Genomic DNA, 22,421 nt, shown 5'->3' on the forward strand with positions numbered 1-22,421 from the left:
AGAACGAATGGAAGGATGAGAAAACTCAGAAACATTGTGAGATTATGGTCGCATGATTTTTAAAATTAGAGTATGCGTATATTTGGCAGAATATAAAGATACAATCGCTTAAAACATCTTAGTATTTTAGAGGAAGTAAAATAATTGATTGGAACAACAAAGCCTCATTTGGATGATGGTTGGTCTTTCCAGCCAGCTTTTGAAAAGACGATCAAGCCCATTTGGGGATCCAGTGGCACAGTTGGGTGAGTGAGAATTAGCGTGGCTGGTGGTGTCGGCGCTCGACGGGGTACTTGGTGAGACCCAGGCCCCAGCCCGCCAAGCCCTGCCCGACGGGAGACCCCTTTTCCGGGATGTCCCGCGCCTGGAGGTGCCTGTCCGGGGCTGATTGTCTCTGACCTGCCATCTGGAATTCGGGGAAGGCGTAGAAATGTGGACTTAGGTTTTGGCGGCTTTGCGTTTGAACGAACCAGGGGTTCAATGGCCAGGCTGGCTTACCCAGGAACAGTGCCCCGACCCCGGGCGAGCTGGAGGGCGCCCGTGGGCATGGGGAAACCCAGCCAAGGGGCTGAGACATGCAGGTTTACCCAGGAACAGTGCCCTGACCCCGGGCGAGCACTGTTGGCTCTGGTGCGGCGAGGGGGGTTCCAGGGGCACCAGTGACACAGTTGATTGAGCGAGAATTCGCGTGGCTTGTGTCAACGCTCACCGGAGTACTTGGTGAGACCCAGGTCCCCATCCCGCCAAGCCATGCCCGACGGGAGACCCCTTTTCCGGGATGTCACGCGCCTGGAGGTGCCTGTCTGGGGCTGATTGTCTCTGACCTGCCATCTGGAATTCGGGGAAGGCGTAGAAATGTGGACTTAGGTTTTGGCGGCTTTGCGTTTGAACGAACCAGGGGTTCAATGGCCAGGCTGGCTTACCCAGGAACAGTGCCCCGACCCCGGGCGAGCTGGAGGGCGCCCGTGGGCATGGGGAAACCCAGTCAAGGGGCTGAGACATGCAGGTTTACCCAGGAACAGTGCCCCGACCCCGGGCGAGCTGGAGGGCGCCCGTGGGCATGGGGAAACCCAGCCAAGGGGCTGAGACATGCAGGTTTACCCAGGAACAGTGCCCCGACCCCGGGCGAGCTGGAGGGCGCCCGTGGGCATGGGGAAACCCAGCCAAGGGGCTGAGACATGCAGGTTTACCCAGGAACAGTGCCCCGACCCCGGGCGAGCTGGAGGGCGCCCGTGGGCATGGGGAAACCCAGCCAAGGGGCTGAGACATTGCAGGCTTACCCAGGAACAGTGCCCCGACCCCGGGCGAGCTGGAGGGCGCCCGTGGGCATGGGGAAACCCAGCCAAGGGGCTGAGACATTGCAGGCTTACCCAGGAACAGTGCCCCGACCCCGGGCGAGCACTGTTGGCTCTGGTGCGGCGAGGGGGTTCCAGGGGCACCAGTGACACAGTTGATTGAGCGAGAATTAGCGTGGCTTGTCGACGCTCACCGGAGTACTTGGTGAGACCCAGGCCCCAGCCCGCCAAGCCCTGCCCGACGGGAGACCCCTTTTCCGGGATGTCCCGCGCCTAGAGGTGCCTGTCCGGGGCTGATTGTCTCTGACCTGCCATCTGGAATTCAGGGAAGGCGTAGAAATGTGGACTTAGGTTTTGGCGGCTTTGCGTTTGAACGAACCAGGAGTTCAATGGCCAGGCTGGCTGCCCAGGAACAGTGTCCCGATCCCGGCCAGCGCCATTGGCATTGGGGGCATGGGGGTCCCGCCCCAACCAAGCGGTTCAGACATTGAAGTCAGGCCCAAAGACAGTGCCCCGATCCTGGCCAGCGCCGCTGGCATTGGGGGGTGGGGGTCCCGCCCCAACCAAGCGGTTCAGACATTGAAGTCAGGCCCAAAGATAGTGCCCCGATCCAGGCCAGCGCCGTTGGCCTTGGGGGGGTGGGGGTCCCGCCCCAAACAAGCGGTTCAGACATTAAAGGCTTGCCCCGAGATAGTGCCCCGATCCCGGCCAGCGCCGCTGGCATTGGGGGGTGGGGGTCCCGCCCCAACCAAGCGGTTCAGACATTAAAGGCTTGCCCAAAGACAGTGCCCCAATCCAGGCCAGCGCCATTGGCCTTGGGGCCTTGGGGGGTGGGGGTCCCGCCCCAACCAAGCGGTCCAGACATTGAAGGCTTGCCCAAAGACAGTGCCTTGATCCAGGCAAGCGCCGTTGGACTTGGGGGGTGGGGGTCCAGCCCCAACCAAGCGGTTCAGACATTTAAGTCTTGCCCAAAGACAGTGCCCCGAACCCGGCCAGTGCTGTTGGCCTTGGCCTTGGCCTTGGCCTTGGCCGGAGCGAACGTCCGACACTGGAAGAAGGCAAACACAAAACTCCCCTATTGAACGCCCCTGGCACTACGTGCCGCTGGTGCGCCCCAGCCGCCTCAACAAATTGAGCACTGCGCCGGGTGGCGGTAGTGGGAAAGGCTGGTGCCCCCGAGCTATCTACCACAGTACGGGCGAGGTGGTGGAGAGGGTGGTTCCCCACATCCAGATGGTTCACCAACGGCACATCTGCGTAGCGAGTGCCACTAGCTAAGTCAATGTTCGTGGCTTAAGTGTGGGGTGCCCGGGGTCTGCTGGTGAGCAGGTGTCAAACTAGAAGACCCTTTGGGCCCGGTGCTTGCCCCGGAAAGGGTGCGGGCCCTGGGGGACAGGGGGTGGGAGTGGTGGCCCTGGGTGTCAGGGGCTCCAGCCCCTCTGACGTGGGCCCCTGCCCCCGGAAAGGGTGTGGGCCCTGGGGGAAAGGGGCTGTCAGTGGTGGCCTTGGGAGTCAGGGGCTCCAGCCCCTGTAACCTGGGCCCCGGCCCCCGGACAGGGTGTGGGCCCTTGCCCCCGGACAGGGTGTGGGTCCTGGGGGAAAGGGGCTGTCAGTGGTGGCCTTGGGAGTCAGGGGTTCCAGCCCCTCTGACGTGGGCCCCTGCCCCCGGAAAGGGTGTGGGCCCTGGGGGAAAGGGGCTGTCAGTGGTGGCCTTGGGAGTCAGGGGCTCCAGCCCCTGTAACCTGGGCCCCGGCCCCCGGACAGGGTGTGGGCCCTTGCCCCCGGACAGGGTGTGGGCCCTGGGGGAAAGGGGCTGTCAGTGGTGGCCTTGGGAGTCAGGGGCTCCAGCCCCTCTGACGTGGGCCCCTGCCCCCGGAAAGGGTGTGGGTCCTGGGGGAAAGGGGCTGTCAGTGGTGGCCTTGGGAGTCAGGGGCTCCAGCCCCTGTAACCTGGGCCCCGGCCCCCGGACAGGGTGTGGGCCCTTGCCCCCGGACAGGGTGTGGGCCCTGGGGGAAAGGGGCTGTCAGTGGTGGCCTTGGGAGTCAGGGGCTCCAGCCCCTCTGACGTGGGCCCCTGCCCCCGGAAAGGGTGTGGGCCCTGGGGGAAAGGGGGTGGGAGCGGTGGCCCTGGGTGTCAGCATCAGCATTTGGGATGATGGTAGGTCTTTCCAGCAAGCTTTTGAAACCAAAGTCCATTTGGGGCCATGATGAAGATGGTTGGTCTCGGGAACGGCCGGTGGCAAGGGCTTGGCGACGCTCACCGGGGTACTTTATGAGACCCAGGCCCCAGCCCGCCAAGCCATGCCCGAAGGAAGACCCCTTTTTCGGGACGTCCCGCGCCTGGAGGTGCCTGTCCGGCGCCGATTGTCTCTGACCTCCCATCGAGAATTCGGCGACGGCGAAGAAATGTGGACTTAGGTTCTGACGGTTGGGCAGCTTTGAGAAAGTTGGACTTAGGTTTTGACCATTTCGCGCCTGCACCAAGCACGCTGATCGATAGGAGCTTGTTTTGACGCCCCATGGGTTAGGCCCCTGCCCGGCACACCTGCCCCAACATGGGTGGGTCGGCCTCTATGGGTGTGGTTGGTTCCTCCCTGCCTCGGGCGTGCTGTGAGGGAGGCGTGGGGGGGTGTCCCTCCGCACACAACCCCCCCCTTTCCCGCCTCTATCTGTGGGAGGAAAAAAAAACTCAAATGGCCCGTCTGGTTTTGACCAAGAGCATGTCCGGCGCTCTGCCCGCCAGCCCGCCCGCCTGACCCCCTGTGCTTTGTCCCCCCCCTGCTGATTCTCAGTCCGCGCCGCCCTCGCCCTGGAACAAGGGCTGGGGGTGGTAGGTGGGCTCGGTAGAGTCTCCAGCGTGGTGTGTCGAGCCCAGGGGCCGTGTGGGGTACGGGCTGGTGCTGGCTCCAGCCCCTGTGTGTGTGCGTGACCAGTGCTGCGTCTCCTGCCCGTCCGCAAGCACGCCCACCCCTTCGGGTTTCTCCTTGCTGGCCCTCGGCGGTCTCCCCTGCCCCACCTGACCCCCCCTACCCCTCTCCCCCGGAGGTGTGTGGGGGTGGCTGGTGGAGGCGGAGGGTGGCCGCTAGTAGTCTCTGGCGAGGTGAAACAAGCCGGGGTCAGTGGTGTCCGGGCTTACGGTCTGGCCCCTCCTTTTTGATGGTTATGGTTCATGATACGGTGAGCCCCGGAAAAGGTGCGTGTTCGATGGGGTTCTACGACACTGCTTTGAAAGTGGGAAAAAGCCATGTATAAAGCCCCCGCGGCTGGTGCAGTCCAAGCTGCCCAAAACGTTGCGTGTTCGGCCGGGCTCATGCCATCCCTTTGTGGGGGCAGAAAAGGGAACTATAAAAAGGCTTATTCAAAAAGCCCCCCGCGGGCTGGCGCAGTCCAAGCTGCCCAAAACTGTGCGTGTTTGGCCGGGCTCATGCCATCCCTTTGTGGGGGCAGAGAAGGGAACTATAAAAAGCTTTATGCAAAAAAGCCCCCTGCGGGCTGGCGCAGTACAAGCTGCCCAAAACGGTGCGTGTTCGGCGGGGCTCATGCCCATCCCTTTGTGTGGGAAAAGGGGAATAAATCAAAAAGCAGCGAAAGTCCCCGCTGCTGGCACGGTGAGGCTGCCTGAAATGGTGCGTTGTTCCTGGGACAAAAATCCACCAAAAGTCGTAACAACTGCTTCCATACAAGTTGGATCAAAGGGATCTCGTAGGTATCGGTCCTTCCCCTTTAAGAGGGGGAGGGGGAACCAGCGTCGCTGACGCGGAAGCGGACGCTTCGTCCGCCATCTTTTAAACCGCTCCACGCGGCATGGGTCTCTCTCCCTCCAGCCTTGGTCTTGGACGGTCATGGCCGAATGTGCGCTCTGCTTCAACGTCTACAGCCGCCTCTCGCCGCACCTGTCTGCGGTTCACAAGGTGTCGAACGCGGACGAGAAGAAGCTTTTGCTGGCGCTCGCCGCTGGGCGCGTGGACATGCGGAAGACGGCGTGCCCGGTGCCCGGCTGCCGGAGGACGCCGGCCCGCCTAGACAGACACCTGAAGCAGCACGCCGAGCTCTCCGTCTCGGCCAGGAAGGAGGCTATGGGCCGACCGAGGCGTCGGAAAGTGGCTCGAGAATTGCGGTGGTTGCGGTCCACTCAACCGACGGTACCCGTGGTGTCTCGGCTGGCGTCGTCCTCCGAGGAGGAACGGGAACCAGACGACCCGGAAGCCGAGCGTCCCTGCGCCGACCCCCGCTGCAGGCTCGCAACGGAGCGCATACAGGCCCAGCTCTCAGAGCTCCGCAAGCAGGTGGACAAGGTGAGGTCCGCCCAGCTCCAATTCGCCCGCCGCTATCGAGAGTTGAGGAGGGGGGAAGAGGGGAGGAAGAGCAGGCGGGCAAGGTCGTGTCCTGCCCCGCCGGCACCATCCCCCGACCCCGCCCCCGGGCGAGGGCCGGCCCCCGGGCGAGGGGCGGCCCGAGGTCTCCGGGCGGCCTCCGGGCCTGTGGAAGCCTACGATCCAACAAAGTACCCGTACCCGGACCACGCCCGCGCCTTGAGTTGAGTATGGTTATGGCACTTCTCTGTTGGGCTGGTGGTGGGTGTATGTCGTCTAGGCTGACTTTTGACTTTCGCCCCCGTTCTGCAGACTTGCTTTTGGCAGAGTTCGAGGGTTTCCAATTGGGGAGCGAGCCCACCGCCCGTCTGCGGAATAACGTGGCCTCCAAACTGGCGAGGGTCAAGGCCTTCCTAGGCTTCATGGCGACAGGCCACGCGGACCCAGAAACCTTGTCCTTCCTCAACCAACCGGCGCGCATCCGAGCCTGGTCTGCCCTGCTAGGCCAAACGGGCATGGCCGAGCCCACGAGGCAGCACTACCTGAAGAACGTGGCGCAGTTCCTGGATTATCTCTCCGAAACCCCGCCGGCCTCCTGCCGCCTCTCCAGTACCACCCTGGTGCTGATTCGCAGGGAGCTTCGAGCTCTCATTCGCGGCATACGCCGCCGCGTCGTGGTACACGAGGTTAGGACCAAGCAGGCCAAAGAAGGCAGACTCATCTCCAAAGCCACCCTGCTACGCTGTCATCGGACGGCTGGGAGAAAAATACCTGCCCTTCTAGGTGAGTGTTTGGTCCCCGCCGGTCTGCGTTTCCACCAGTGGCGGTGGAAACGCTGACCTTCTCTCCGTTCTTCCCTCTTCTGCTCCAGGGCACCAACGGCTCTCGGTCAAACCGAGCCACGTCAGCGTACCCACCCCTTAACCCCCGAATGGGGGTTAAGGGGTGGGTACGCTGACGTGGCTCGGTGCCCCAAGGCAAAAAGATAATGTCTGCTCCGGGGCGCCAGCGGCTCTCGGTCAAACCGAGCCACATCAGCGTACCCACCCCTTAACCCCCGAATGGGGGTTAAGGGGTGGGTACGCTGATGTGGCTCGGTTTGACCGAGAGCCGCTGGCGCCCCGGAGCAGACATTATCTTTTTGCCTTGGGGCACCAGCGGCTATCGCTAAGTTTAAACCGTTGGTGGTGTAACATGGTTTGTTGGAAAAGTCTAACGCCTAACTTCCCTCCGTCAGACGGCCTCGAGTCCAGCCCAGACACCAGGCAGCAGTGGCGCTTCTACGGCTACCTGACCGGCTACCTGACCTGCATCACGGGCCATCGCTGTGGGGTCTTCCAGAACCTGACCATCCAGGAGGTCCAAGAGGCTTCCAGAAGCCCGGACGAGTCCGCCTATGTCATAAACGTGAGTGGAACGTTGCATGTGGGGGCCACCAGGGGTAGGGCTCACTCATCTTCTCTGTTTTTCCCAGATCACCATGCATAAGACAAACCGAGCCTTCGGCGCGGCTCAGCTGTCTCTCAACAAGGAAGAATACAGCTGGTTCAGGAGGTTCTTGCAGCTGCGGGCTAGCCTCCCCGGGGGGAGCCAGGCCTCCTATTTTTTTTTTACTTCCAGATCCAGTCCCTGTCGAACCCTGAACAAATATTTTCAATCTGCATGGACCAGCATGGGGCTTCCCGGCAAGCCCACCTTCACTGACGTCCGAACTGCCATCGCGACCCACGTGAGTATCTATGCCAGTGCCCCCCCGCTGACCCCCATGACTGCCAGCGGCTTTGACCACAAAAAGTCTCTGTCTGTCTCTGACGCAGGCAAAGAATTCACATTCTTCCGAGGATCGCAGGAAGGTGGCCCAATTCATGTGCCACGATACCTCAACCTCAGACAAGTTCTACGCGCTTCACCTAGGCCCTCTCCAAGCACGTGAGCACCGCAGACTCTTCGAGAGGGCCTTGGTGGAGGAGGAGGAGGAGGAGGAGGAGGAGGAGGCAGCGGGCAGAGAACGCCACTCAAGGAAGGGGCGCCAGAGGGCAGAGAGTCCCGGGTCACCCATGGTAAATCAGTTCCTTTTTGGCATGGACCTCAACAGAGGGACGTGTGGTGTTAGGTAACTGGCCTTTTCTCTTTTTCAGGAGGGAACTAGCAGGAGGACGCTGCCATGGCCGCCTTCGAAGGGGAAACGCCCCCTCGAAGCAACAGAAGACTCTGAATCTTCCTAAATAAAAATTGAACAATAAAGGTCATATGGTGTTCAGTGTCTTTATCTGTGATTGATAAAAAATAGCTTCGAATGGGACAAATGATCCCTATCTCCTCTGTTAGAAGTGTCGCGTGGGACGCCCGCGTCCAGGTTCAGCCTTTGCTAAGTCCCAATTGGGACAAATGATCCCTGTCTCCTCTGGTAAAAGTGTCGCGTGGGACACCCGCGTCCAGGTTCAGCCTTGGTTGAAAGCCCATCGGGACAAATGATCCCTTTTTAAACACAAAGTGGTGCCAGGCTGGACGAGACTGTCCAGGTCTGCGCCGGCGTTGAATGGCCATATGGCCCATGGTCCAACTCTGGGTATTTGCAGGTGTCTCCCGGGACGGCTCGGTCCTTTGGGCTGCATAAAGAGGTCGGATGAGGGCTGCCCAAAAGCGGGGGTTAACTTCTGTGAGAAAGTAGACTAAGTTTGCATAATCAACTATTGATCCTATCCATCCACTACCGGACCATATAGTGAAAGATCATGTAGCCTAGCCTCATTTTTGATTACCTGACCCACGGTTTCATGGCAGGACTCGCAAATATAACAAAGAACCACACATAACAGGGTTTTATGTGTCCCCAATATGCAATATCAAGCGTGACTCCATAAGGTAACGTACACTGCACACACTTGATTATGTAACGTGTGCAGTCATGGATGCGTGTCAGCACAAGGATAACTTTTCCGTTAAATGTCCCTGCTTATATATTTCAGACCCTTTAGTCTCTCTCCCACCCATACTTTCAATTCTGGACCAGTTTGGTGCCCTTTCAGGATACAGGATTAATTTTCAAAAGAGTAAATTTTTTAATTTTTAATTTTTAATAAGCTGGCTAAAGCCCTCCCTTACTCTTCATTTCCTTTTTAGTTTTAGAAGGGTTTAATTATCTTGGTATATTTATTTCAGGTTCTTTTTAAGATTTATTCCTTAAAATTTCATACCATTTTTAGATAAATGCAAATCAGATATAGCTCACTGGTGTTCCCTCCCCCTTTTTCAACATGTCCCAGTCTCCATGAATAAATCTTTTTTTATTAACCTAGAGCAACTTTTGCTTGGTTCATTTAGTGTAACAAACCAGCTCGTATCAGAAAGTCAGTTCTTCAGCGTCCCAAATCTGAAGGGGGTCTTCTAAATTTTCAATATTACTTTTGGGCTTGTAATATTATAAAAATACTTTATTGGATTGGTCACAAAACTGGTGTTCCTGACCCGCCTTGGACACATATAGAGTTATCTGCCTCTTCACATTGTCTATGTTCTAGAGTCTATTCCCAACTTTCTCTTGAAATACACAAAACATCAAGCAACCCAAAAGTTATGAACACTCTAAAAATTTGGCAGCAGTTTAGAAAACATTTTGGTCTTCATAGTGCCTCAATTCATATGCCAATTTCCAATAACCTAGCCACTTTAAACGATTTGTATGATAACAATGTTTTCTACTCTTTTTCACTCCTTTAAAATAAATTTGGTCTCCCTAATAACTATCTTTTCCGTTTCTTTCAAGAAACGGAAAAAGTAAGACATTTTGTTCAAAAACTGTTCCCCGTTTTCCGTTTTCAAAATTAAAAAACTATTGGTCTCATATTTTTACAATTCTTTCTCAAGCCCTTAATACAATCATCACTCCTGACCCTCTGACTGCCCTTTTTGGTTATCTTCCGACCCCAACTACACAAACATCAACTGAACTTTGTAATAACATTGTGTGTGACTCATTGTTGCAAATCCACAAAAAATGCATCAAATTCTGATTGTTAAAGTTCTTACTGTAGTATTTCTCGCACACATTACGTGAGCTCTGCTTCCTGAGGCAGCCGAGGGCGGCGATTGCTGACAGGCACGTGAAAACGGTGGGCGGGGAGGACTAGCCTTAAAGGGCCAGTACAAAAAAACAGCAGCAGCTTTTTTCCAGCTATAATATAGACACTTCAAACTGCTATAATAAATAATCTGATGGGTGTTTTGAGCTGAAACTTTACAGACACATTCTGGGGACACAAAAGACTTATATTAAATATGAAAAAAGGGGTAACCTATGTGCCCTTTAACATTTCAGGACCTGCTGACTAGAATTTCAAAAGGGAAAAAGAGAGACTTTTAGTGTTTACTATACGTTTTCTTTTATATTTACCCATATATTTATTATATTATATTATTTATTTATTTATAATTTTTTCAGTTGGTTTATTATTATTATTATTATTATTATTTTTTTAAATATATATTTATTATCTGTTTTTTGTCCTGTCTCTGTTATTCTGTTGCACTGTAGAAGCTCTGTCAAAAAACAAATTCCTCGTATGTGTAAACATACCTGGCAATAAAGCTCTTTCTGATTCTGATTAATTTATCTGTGTCTTGATTTATCTTTGCATACTTATTGAAGGCCTCAGAAAATAGGGAGGGGTGGGGGATGGTGCAAAGTAGGAGGTAGAAAAGTGTAAGTTTGATTTAAGAGTTCTACAGTTTTCTTGTTTTTGTTCCAATGAATTTCATGTCATCTCTTTGCAGATAGGACTTCTATTTTTCATATACATTTATAAGTTTGTATATTATCTGGAAAAAATGCAATAAAAATATTGAAAATAAATGTCCCTGCTTAGGTAATCAATAAGGTCTATAGATTTTCAGGGTTATCAGCAATGTGTGTATATATTTGGCATGGAATAGCCTTCTGTTAAAGATTTTTGCGTTCATCCTCGCTACAGGCAAAAAAAACCTTTCTTTTAAATTGATTGCACTTTCATTGAAACAAAATCTAAGAAGTATTGTAATTGGTACTCAATTAGTACACAAATTAAAATACTCGTACACGTATCGGTTTGTAAAAAAAGTGGTATTATTTCATCCCTTCTTGTAGCCAATAATTGCATGAACTTTTTCAATTTTTTTATGAATCAGCATTGCTACGGTCTTAAATAAGGCTGGATGTCCTGTTCCTGACTACATGATCGGGTTCAAGAAAATCAAAAGGTACTCTGTGTTAAAAAAATTAAGAAACCGCATGAAACATTTCCGTTTATATAGATTTGCTATTTATTAGGTATGGATTAATGTTAGTGTTAGTTTTGTTCTATAAAGGTCTGGTAACATTTCTACAAAATTAAAAAGATAAATATTGTCATTTTAGAGCTTTTTGATAAAAAATAGCAAATGTTTTCATTTGTTGTGATTTATAAATCAGGGTTTTTCCAGCAAATATTGATTTCAGACCGTATGTCTTGGACACTCGGATGAAGAGAGGGGCAGAGCTGTCAACTGATCACCACCTGGTAGTGAGTTGGATCCACTGGCAGGGGGGAAAGCTGGACAGACCTGGTAGGCGCAAGCTAATGTGAGGGTCCTCTGGGAACGTCTTGCTGAACCTCAAGTCAGAGGGATTTTCAACTCTCACCTCTGAAAGAGCTTTGACCAGATCCAGAGGGAGGCTGGAGACATGGAGACTGCGTGGTCCATGTTCTCCGACTCCATCGTTAATGCGGCCGTGAGAAACTGTGCCCTTAAAGCTCGCAATCCACGAACCATGCGATGGACACCGGAAGTAATTTATGCCGTCAAGCTGAAGAAGGAGTCCTACAGGGCTTGGTTGACTTGCAGAACTCCAGAGACAGCTGATGGGTATCGACAAGCCAAGTGTGCTGCAGCCCGGGCGGTTGCGGAAGCAAAAACTTGGGCCTAGGAAGAGTTCGGGGAGACCATGGAGGAAGACTATCGGTCGGCCCCAAAGATATTCTGGCAAAACTGTCCGGCGCCTCAGAAAGGGGAAAGCAGCTCCACATTGACACTGTTTACAGCGGAAGTGGGCAGCTGTTGACCTCGACTGGGGATGTGGTTGGGTGGTGGAAGGAATACGTTGAGGATCTCCTTAACCCCACCGACATGTCTTTCATTGAGGAAGCAGAGACTGGGAATGTAGGGGTGGACTCACCCATCACCCAAGCTCAGGTCACTGAGGTAGTTTGCAATCTCCGCAGTGGCAAAGCAGCGGGGGTGGATGAGATTCACCCTGTGTATCTTAGGTCTCTGGATGTTGTGGGGCTGTCGTGGCTGACGTGTCTTTACAACATCGCATGGAGGTCTGGGACAGTACCTCTGGACTGGGCAACTGGGGTGGTGGTTCCCATTTTTAAGAAGGGGGACCGCAGGGTGTGCTCCAACTATAGGGGGATCACAGTCCTCAGCCTCCCGGGGAAAGTCTATGCCAGGGTCCTGGAGAGGATCCGGCCAATGGTTGAACCTAGGATCCAGGAGGAACAATGCGGTTTTCGTCTGGGCCGTGGTACACTGGATCAGCTCTATACCCTCACCAGGGTGCTCGGGGGTTCATGGGAGTATGCCCAACCAGTCCACATGTGTTTTGTGGACTTAGAGAAGGCATTCATCGTGTCCCTCCTGGCATTCTGTGGAGGGTGCTCGGGGAGTATAGGGTCGGAGGCGATCTGTTGAGGGCCATCTTGTCCCTGTATGAACAGAGTAGGAGTCTGGTTCGCATTACCGGCAATAAGTCAGATTTGTTTCCAGTGCATGTTGGACTCCGGCAGGGCTGCCCCTTGTCACCAATTCTATTCATAATTTTTATGGACAGAATTTCAAGGAGTTTAAGTATCTCAGGGTTTTGTTGACGAGTGAGGGAAGGATGGAACGTGATATTGACAGGAGGATTGGTGCAGCGCAGCAGTAATTCGATCGATGTACCGGTCCGTTGTGGTGAAGAAGGAGCTGAGCCGAAAAGCAAAGCTCTCGATTTACCGGTCAATCTACGTTCCTACTCTCACCTATGGTCATGAGCTTTGGGTCATGACCAAAAGGACAAGTTCTCGGATACAAGCAGCCGAAATGAGTTTCCTTCGAAGGGAGGGCGCACTCTTATGAATAGGGTGAGGAGCTCTGACACCCGGGAGGAGCTCGGAGTAGAGCCGCTGCTCCTCCACATCTAGAAAAGTCAGCTGAGGTGGCTCGGGCATCTGTTTCGGAACACCTACCTAAGGAGGTGTTCCAGGTATATCCTACCTGGAGGAGGCATCGGGGAAGACCCAGGACACGCTGGAGGGACTATGTCTCTCGGCTGGCCTGGGAACGCCTCGGGATCCCCCCGGAGGAGCTGGAGGAAGTGTCTGGGGAGAGGGAAGTCTGGGGTTCTCTCCTAAGACTGCTGCCCACGCGACCCAGCCCCCGAAAAGCGGCAGAAAATGAATGAATAAATAAATGAATTGATTTTTGTGTTTGAATATTTTTATTATGGTATTCAATAAAGCAACCAAATAGTTATTGTAACATACCATGGTTTTAGATATAACACAAAGGTGGTGAAGATAAAAAAAATGTAAAGACAAGATGAAATTAAAACATTGGTGACCTGTAACCCAAAACTGAATACAAGCATGACACATTTTTTATTAGAATTCTATATTTTTACAGAAATGCTGTAAATAACAGCATGTGTTAATGAAATTTGGAATTTGAAACATCAGCAGTGATTTACAGATTAAAATCAAATATGTTTTACTTAAATAGAATTTTGAGTATTCTATTAATTGTTTTTCTCAATTACAGCATACCTTTAAGTACTTTCAAGGAGACTAGTTTCATTATTGTGTTTGTTGAAAACAATTTTGCTTGTTTAGAATAATATTTCGCCATGTAAGATCTCTAATTTTTCTCCTCACAGCAAACTGAGACACAAGCTTGTGACAAACCTCCCCAATGGGCCACTATTCGCACGTCTCCACGCATGCTCTTTGACATGAACCTTGACAAGGGAAAAAGGTTTGTACTGAATCTCAGTGCAGATGATCGAAAGAGCTTGTTTTTTTTTCCTCAAGTCCTGTTATACTTACAGTGAAGTTCTTTTTCAATCAAGGTTATTTACCAGTAATTTTAAGTAACATACTTTTCAGAAAGTTCACAATGGCAAGCTTTTAATGGTAATCTCCCAAATTTAAAACAAATTGAACTTTATTTTGTTCAAAATTGTCTCACACCAGTTCTGTACGAGCTCTGTATACAGGCCTTGAAAGAATAGAAAAAAGAAAAAGATAAAAAACATTTGCATTGTTTACTACAACCTTGAAATACATTTAATTGAATCAAACACTGATTTTCAGCACTGTGTAAAAGTGTAATTACAATATATTTGTTAGAATATTTACCTAATTTTATTATAAGGGTGGTCCTAGTTCAGTTTGTGAATTTACTTTTTATTTCTGCATTTATTTTCAGGAAAAAGAGAAAAGCCACAGCAAAAGAAGCAAAAGGTGAAGCATCAGAAGTCATTTCTAACTGCTGAATTTGTGTTTCACAGCTAATTTTTTACAGCTAAATGTTTCACAGCTAATTTTTTCTATCCAAACCATTGTCTTTTAATAAAAGGAATGTTAATCTTTGGGTTTGTGTGTCTATCTATGGATAGAAAACAGCTTGTTAAAAAAGGCATCTCCACATCGTTTCATTTTAAAAGTAAAAGCATAATGCTTTGCACCGTCATTCTGATTGTCTTCTATGTTCAATTCTCTGTAATCTGCGGTATTGTTGAGGAAGTCAAACACCATTTTTTAGCTGGGCCAGTCAGAACAGCATGTTGAAGATGTAGTCTACATTCATTTGTTTGGTGGGAAAGTTTCAGTCTTGCTTTGGTTTTTTGTTAATACTGCATTTAACTTTTTTATTAAGCAGTAAATGATGTTATTTATAAGTTTTACATGTCAAACTGGTTTTTGATCATTCTTTTTCAAAGCTCATGATAAATATTAAATTTGTGTGCTGCATCAGCCAAACTGACAATTCCTTTGCTGTTTTGATTACTTCTCTTGTCCATATTTGTTAGACACCTTTAATAAAAAGTGTCAGTTTATATATTTATTTCAAACATAAGGATTATTTAAACATATCATCTAAAAATTAACAGTACTTAGTAATAATTAGTACAAAACACTATTTTGACTATTTAATACAATACTCAAAAAAGACTCTTCATTGAATCCCCTGATCAAAAAAGGCCTCTTTAAAATGTTTGGTCAAATATTTCTGATTGTGTATTAAACAATGTATTTTTGATGTCACTGCTTTGTCACAATATGTCGTCTCTTCGAAACCACATAACCAGTGTGTTCATTTCCTTTTTTTTTTTGTCACATTTGTCACACAGAAAGTTCCCTCTCATTCGTACCGTAAGCAATGGTCTAAAACTCAATTTCTGGAGCACCACAGCTCTGCGTAGTTTAAATTCAACCACCTCCAACTCACACCTGCTTAATAGCAAATTACTATTAACAAACTTCAATTAGTACAAAATGCAGCTGCCAGAGTTCTTACCAGGTCTAGAAAATTTGATCACATCACACCAATTTTATCCTCCTTACACTGGCTGCCTGTTAAGTTTCGTATTGAATTTAAAATATTGCTTCTTACATATAAAGCTTTAAATAATCTAGCTCCTGTTTATCTAACCAATCTTCTGTCTCGCTACAATCCAACTCGCTCTTTAAGGTCTCAAAACTTAGGGCTTCTGGTAGTACCTAGAATAGCAAAGTCGAGTAAAGGAGGTCGAGCCTTCTCATTTATAGCTCCTAAACTCTGGAATAGCCTTCCTGATAACGTCCGAGGCTCAGACACACTTTCCCAATTCAAAACTAGATTAAAGACCTATCTGTTCAGTAAAGCATACACTTAGTGCACCACTTAGGGGGCTTCCATACAGGATCTGCATCTAGTTTATATACACTATGAACAGCAGCTACGCTAATTATTTTCTTTATTCTCCATTTCCACCCGGGGATACTCTTCCCCAGGCCCTCAGACTATGCAGAGTCACTGATTCGATCCAAGACCAACGACGAGATGATCCCAAGGTTTCCATATCCTGGACCAGGCCGTATCCTGAGCAGCTACTGTGATGGTCATAGAAGAGTGGAGAACATGAGACTGATTCCTGTTACGCTCCGGAGACAGGCGAGTCTTCGCTGAGGCCAGCTTCCAGCCTCCGCCACTGAGACTGCAGCTCTGCACAAGATGTTTGGCCAGCGGAGAAATTAAAATGATCGTGCCCAACTGAGCCTGGTTTCTCTCAAGGTTTTTTTTCTTCACTTCCGCCATTAGTGAAGTTTTTTTTTCCCTCTCCGCTGTCGCCACTGGCTTGCATGGTTCGGGATCAGTAGAGCTGCGCATCGTTGGATTTGCTCTTCAATATTTGGACTCTCAGTAGTGATTATTAAACCACACTGAACTGAGCTCAACTGAACTGAACTTAAACACTACAAACTGAACTACACTGTTCCTATTTACTGTGACCTTTTATGTGAAGCTGCTTTGACACAATCTACATTGTATAAGCGCTATACAAATAAAGGTGAATTGAATAGTCTCTAGTAGTCTTGAACACCTTGATTATTTGGAAGTAAGTGGATTTTGTTTTTCATTTTGCATGTGGGTGTTCTTTCCTGCAATTGAGTTTCATTTTTGCATCTCATCACGCCACGGAAGAATCTTAAGAAGAGCAACTCACGGATGACTGTAACAGACAAGACACAAGGTGTGATTGGATTGTGACCAGCGAGCAACAGATAAGTTTGTTTAAATGACACTAATTGTTTGATTTATTGATATTAATTTCTTTGTAAAGCCTATCATAGACATGTAATTAATGTGTAATAGGCATGTAATAATTGTTTTACAATATTAGTAGTAAAGGTCACCATTTTAAGGTACAATCCTCACTATTCAAACTGTTTACCATGACTTTTAGCTCAAGAAACTACTATAGTTTTCTTTAATAGTTAGTATTAGGGATGTAGGATAAAACCATACTTTACAATTACTAATAAACAACCAACATCTGTGGTGTCTGATGATGCTTTCCAGAAAAAAAAGATACATAATAGTTTTGATGATATACATTATCATATATTGATGTCACATATAAATATGTACATTTATTTTAAACTAAATTGATATATCTGTGATTTAAAATAGCTCTAATGGATCCTTTTCACAAGACTGAGGCATTTAAGTCATCAGTATCTTAAATCCTTGAAAGTTTTTATTATATTTTGTAATAAAAAAAGAAACCATGAACATTTATATGTGTTTACGTATGTATTATATCATCTTTGTATCAAAATACAAAAAACAATTAACTACTTGTGCGAGGCATTTAAAATGCAGCGTTTATGGGCGGGAAAGTGTTCTCTCTTTTGGCTGCAATTATCAGTCTCACACTTTTATTTTTTGTTATTATTATTTATTTTTATTTATTTTTTTGCTTTTTCTGAAAGTCTTACTTACACCGTAGTGGAGTTTTACTTTTATTTCAGCAAATAGGATTTAAAAAAAAAGATTTGTTGTAAACATCACGTTTACTGTGTTTCAAGTTTACCTGATTATGATGACTTCTGAGAAACCCATGAAAAAGGTCCATGATGATAAATATTTTTATAATATTTAAGAATATTTTTAATAATAAGTTTTTATTTACTAGTCACGCTTTTGTTAAACTTATATGTTTTTAATGGAGGACTTTTACTAGATGACGCACTGCTACGCTGGTCGAGAGAGCTCAACGCACAGCAGTTTAGCACGTTAAGCTCTTTTAGCCACCGTACTCTGCTGTTGGTTTTGTTAAATGACAAGAAGCATGGTATGTATTTAAATTTGCTCATAAAACAATGAACATTTCCCTTTTCATGATTTTGTTATTAGTATGAAAGCATGTATAATATTAAACAATTACAGAAGATCATGTTGTATGTAACAATGACAGCGGTACTTTGTTCCGGTTTAGCAAAATTTATTCTGAGTTCTTAAAAGATATTATTAGCTCTGTGGCTCTTGTAATCAGTTGTGTTGTATGTTGTTACGTGTTTAGAAACTGTAAATTGGAAACATTTTAGATTTACAGTCTTTGTTTAGCTGCAAATTTTGCTGATTGCCTTCATAAATTTTTTTGGACTTTTGATTATCCATCGAGCTCAGCATGACGCAAAGGCCTAGTGAAGCCTTGTCAATATTATGCTTAATTTGGAATATGACTTTGCAGTACATGCTGTATCGATATGTTATGTGCACTACTGTCAGTACAACTTGTGGTGTGATGGTTAGTTATGGTTTGGAAGTCAAAAGTTAGAAAATCTCAAGGCCTGATTCCTAATAGGGATCACTGTTGCAAACCTTAACATTACTTATTTTACTAGCTCAGTTTGGGTTTTCACGGTAAACTAAAGCATTCGTTTTAAATGTATATAGAAATAAAGCACGTGCAGTAGTTTATTTTTACTGAAACAGTCTGAATTATCTGGACAGGATAAAATATTCAGTTTGAATTCGGAAATAAGGGCTGCACGGTGGCACAGTGGGTAGCACGTTCGCCTCACAGCAAGAAGGTCACTGGTTTGAGTCTCGGCTGGGTCAGTTGGCATTTCTGTATAGTTTCTGGCATTTCTGTTCCGTGGAGTTTGCAAGTTCTCCCTTTGTGTGGGTTTCCTCCGGGTGCTCTGGTGTCCCCCACAGTCCAAACATATGCGCTATAGGTGAATTGGGTAAGCAAAAATTTTCCATAGTGTTTATGTGAATGGGTGTACTGGGTTGCAGCTGTAAGGGCACCCGCTGCATAAAACATATGCTGGATAAGTTGGCGGTTCATTCCACTGTGGCGACCTCAGATTAATAAAGGGACTAAGCTGAAAAGAAAATGAATGAATGAATTCATAAATAACTTTGTTTAAAACATATTAGAAATCACACTTTTCTTTTGCGTCCTGCTGATTACATTTGTTTTTGTATTTGTTTTCAGGGATCAAACATATGTTGCCCTCGCAGACCAGTGGATCAGATTAAGGTGTTTGTTTTTGTTATAAAAGTGATTGTTTAAGAAATTTCTCATACTTCCCCGTAAAGTCAGCGAAATGGCTGCATCATTAACATATTTATCATTATATTATACAGCAAATTTAATAGTCCTGCTGTTGTGTAAACCATAAACATCTCAATTATATCAGTTCCATTAATTTATTTTGTAAAACAAAATTCAAGTGACGAATATAAAAAATAAACTACAACTACACAACTTTCTGACATACCAAGTAGTCAATTTAGTTAGTTCACATCAACATTAAAATGATTTCATTATTCTCACCCTTTTAACTTTTCAAACACAGAAGACTTTCCTTCAGTCTTCAGTTTTTTTATGAGTTTTTAAATGAAACTCCAAAATGAAAATTCTATTATTAATTACTCCCCCTTTTATTGTTTCAATCTCGAGACACAAATTAAATTTATTTTGATTAAATCTGTGAGCTCCCTCATCCAAGTCCAGAAAAAAAAATATCACAGTGTCAAAACATTTCATGTGTCATCATCATATGAACAATTACCTGCAGAAAAACCCCACAGTAAAATCTAGTCTTCTCTTTCCAGTCAGTCTAGAGTATGTGTTTACATTAGGGCCAGGACACACTAAGCCGACACCAAACAACTAGCACCAATGAAACCCAACTTTATTGTCACATTGCGTTGGATCAAAAATCTGCATGTGAACACACCAAAAGGATGAAAGCTGACTGAAATGAGAACCAGGTTCTGCACCTGGCCAAGAGGACGTGTCTATGCTCAGTGGGGTGCATAATCTGTTTTCTCGTTATGCAAAGGGAAATTTTTCTTCCGATGTGCAAAGATAAAGCGTAAACAAAGCTGCATTTTGTACCATTATCACAGTTAACTGTTAGCACTCTCTTCCGGCGACGGCTGACCCAGATTCTACATGCTGAATCAGGCCAACGAGCTCCAATGTTAACTTAACAAGAAGTGACGTGTGGAGCACATTAAACACACTAGCTGGACTGTTGGACCAACAAAGCCCAATGTTTGACGGTCGGCTTGATGTGTCTCAGTCTTAAGAGTCAGCAGTTTTTAAACACCAATGATTGGTCATGCTCAAAAATGGCTGTGATTGGCTCTGACAATCAGTGCAGTTCACCGAGCAGTGACACAGATACTCTGACCCTTAAGAAATTTACATCTATCAGCTGACAGACCCCTCTCTGATAGATGTGCCTAAATTCACAAGTATGGCTTTAACTGAGAGAGGAAAGAAATTGTTAAATCACAGACACACCACCAGGTCAAAAAGTCCACAGTGAGAGAGAAGCAGAGAAATAGCTTTACACTATATGTTTCCATTTCCTCACTGTTAATGAAATAGGGGGTCTTTGGTTCTACTATACCTTCAGCATTAATGAAAGACTGTCCCAGCAAATGCACAAGCATTGAATTGTGCACAGTTGTCAGCTTTTTAAGTGTGTTTTAATTGTGATGTGGAAAATATAGGTGAACAAAGTTGTTTTTACAGTTTTTTTTTGGCATGAAGTTGAGTAAATAATAATGGATTTTTTTTATTTTTGTGTGAGCTAATCCTTTAATTAAATCAGAGATTTATTTATTTTATATTCACATCGATTTTATTTCATCAAAATTGGTCTCAGATTATTTTACTGATTAATGTTTGTCTGTGAATAAATGGCAAAATCTTTAATGCAAGGATAAATGTGTCAGATTAGATTAAACTTTATTTTGTATTAGTTTGAAATAAAGCTGACAATTTTATGACATTAAAACACCAGTTGGTATGTTTAGACCTCTGTCCAGTGTTGTGAAAAACCTGAAGGAGTGGGTGGAGTCATAGTATATGATGGTGAGACATTCACCATAAAGAAACATCATCTGGTAGGTGAACATTCTGGTTTAACATGGTAATAGCAAGTGAATATCTAGTGAATAAAATGAGTAAATAGTTTGTTTTGTCTTCTGCAGGGGGCTGTTCCATGGTGCAGTGATGCGAACCAGGGCTGGACTGGGGCAAAAAATCTGCCCTTGCATTTTGGGCCAGAGCGGCCCATCTGTGCACGCCCTTGAATATAAGTTTATAAAGGCACAAAAGCAATATAAATGAAATAAATAAATAAATACAGTTATTAATCTCAATTTAATTTCTGTATACTGTCCATACAATTATTTGTTAGGTTCTATAAATGTATACTTTTCATTAATTAGTTTTCCTTTGGCTTGGTCCCTTTATTTATCAGAGGTCACCACAGCGGAATGAACCACCAACTTATTTAGCATATGTTTTATGCAGAGGATGCCCTTCCAGGCCAGTACTGGGAAACACTCATACACACTCATTCACACGCACTACGGCCAATTTAGCGTATTCAATACACTATTCACTCAGCCTATATTAAATAATAAATAACAAAAATTGTCTGCTGACGCATGGGTAAATCTTCAAAGAGAAGAGTGTAGGCTACTTTATAACAATGAAACAATGAAATGAAAACATTTTTATAAGGAAATGCCTATTTTCATTTTAAAATTTCAACTTAACAACCAGCAGAAATGTTGAGGCGTCGTGTAGCTACATATTTATAGTACCGTCGTCTTCACTGTATGCATATTTATAACAAAACAGAGCCTATAACATCACTACCTCCTTTCATTTTCATTGAAAAATATTAATATACCGTAATATACTTTTGTTGAATGTTTTAATAATCAATAATGACCATTACAAAAGATTGACTTACAATAAATTTATACAATAAAGGCAAGAAATCAGTCAACTATGCAGAATCAGTGTATGTGGTTACATAAAAATATATATATTAACTTATCTTTGCACTCAGCCAAAACGAGCTACCTGAGAACAAGTAGCTAATAGATTAAAAAGACCAACGAGTCATTAGATAGAGACAACAAGATGAATTAAATATCATATATAATGACTATAGTGAGATGAGATTCAGCGGTAAATCTTTGATCAACTCTCCGACGTGTGCTGCTCTCACCTGGGGTATTGTACTCAAAGCACCCGCTGACTGTCTGGCTGCAGTGCATAGAGTGTGTGTGTATGTGTGTGTGTGTGTGTGTGTGTGTGTTTTCATGATTTGCATTTTCAGCGATGTAGTGTGGACGGAAAACATTTCAGAAACGCTAGATGAAATGCCAGTGTGTTCCTCACAATTTCTCTAAACCTCCCTTCCGCTTCTTCTCCAACTCTCTGACTTTATTTTGACAAATACAAACTGACATTGCAAGCTCACAAAGAGCCCAAAATACTGTAGGAGTGTATCAATAAAGAAAATAACCAATGGGCTGCAGATTGTCACATGGGCCAGTCTGTTGAAAAAAAAGCATCTTACTTTCAAAGCATCACAGATCACAGCATCATCAATAATTAGGCAGAAAAAATACAACAGACTGCTATATTTTATTGGCCGATCAGATTATAAGAAGATGATCAGCCCGGCCCAAAAAGTATGTCGGCCCAGCGGGAAACTGCCCGGTTTGCCAGATGGCCAGTCCGTCCCTGATGCGAACTCAATTGCTGCTCTCGACACTTTTGTGAACGATAGAAGCTTAAAAATAAAAATACACACATTCATGTTTTTTTCCTTTTCTTTTTTTTTTTCATTTTGAAACAGCAAATTTTGTATTATTACACAAAAGTGTAGCCTATTTACAGGCCAAGCAGCACTACTTCCACTAGTACTCATCTTTACATATGA

General features: G+C 46.3%; 1 protein-coding gene and 1 long non-coding RNA gene across 2 annotated transcripts in view; both read left to right on the top strand.

Moving 5' to 3' along the window:
- ddx52 (DEAD (Asp-Glu-Ala-Asp) box polypeptide 52) overlaps positions 1 to 14,170 on the top strand; it is a 55,574-nt gene extending 41,404 nt beyond the window's left edge. Inside the window, exon 15 of the mRNA XM_056446124.1 lies at positions 14,089 to 14,170. Within this exon, the coding sequence (XP_056302099.1) occupies positions 14,089 to 14,155 (67 nt within the window). The 3' untranslated portion in view covers positions 14,156 to 14,170. The remainder of the gene's footprint in view (positions 1 to 14,088) is intronic.
- A 2,223-nt stretch (positions 14,171 to 16,393) lies between these two features.
- On the top strand, positions 16,394 to 20,802 carry LOC130214808 (uncharacterized). The gene is made up of 3 exons (XR_008835637.1): positions 16,394 to 18,697; positions 20,491 to 20,580; positions 20,668 to 20,802. It is a non-coding gene; the product is annotated as an uncharacterized LOC130214808 (long non-coding RNA).
- Positions 20,803 to 22,421: the final 1,619 nt, after the last annotated feature.

Source organism: Danio aesculapii, chromosome 21 (genome assembly GCF_903798145.1).
Source record: "Danio aesculapii chromosome 21, fDanAes4.1, whole genome shotgun sequence".
Lineage (NCBI taxonomy): Eukaryota > Metazoa > Chordata > Actinopteri > Cypriniformes > Danionidae > Danio > Danio aesculapii.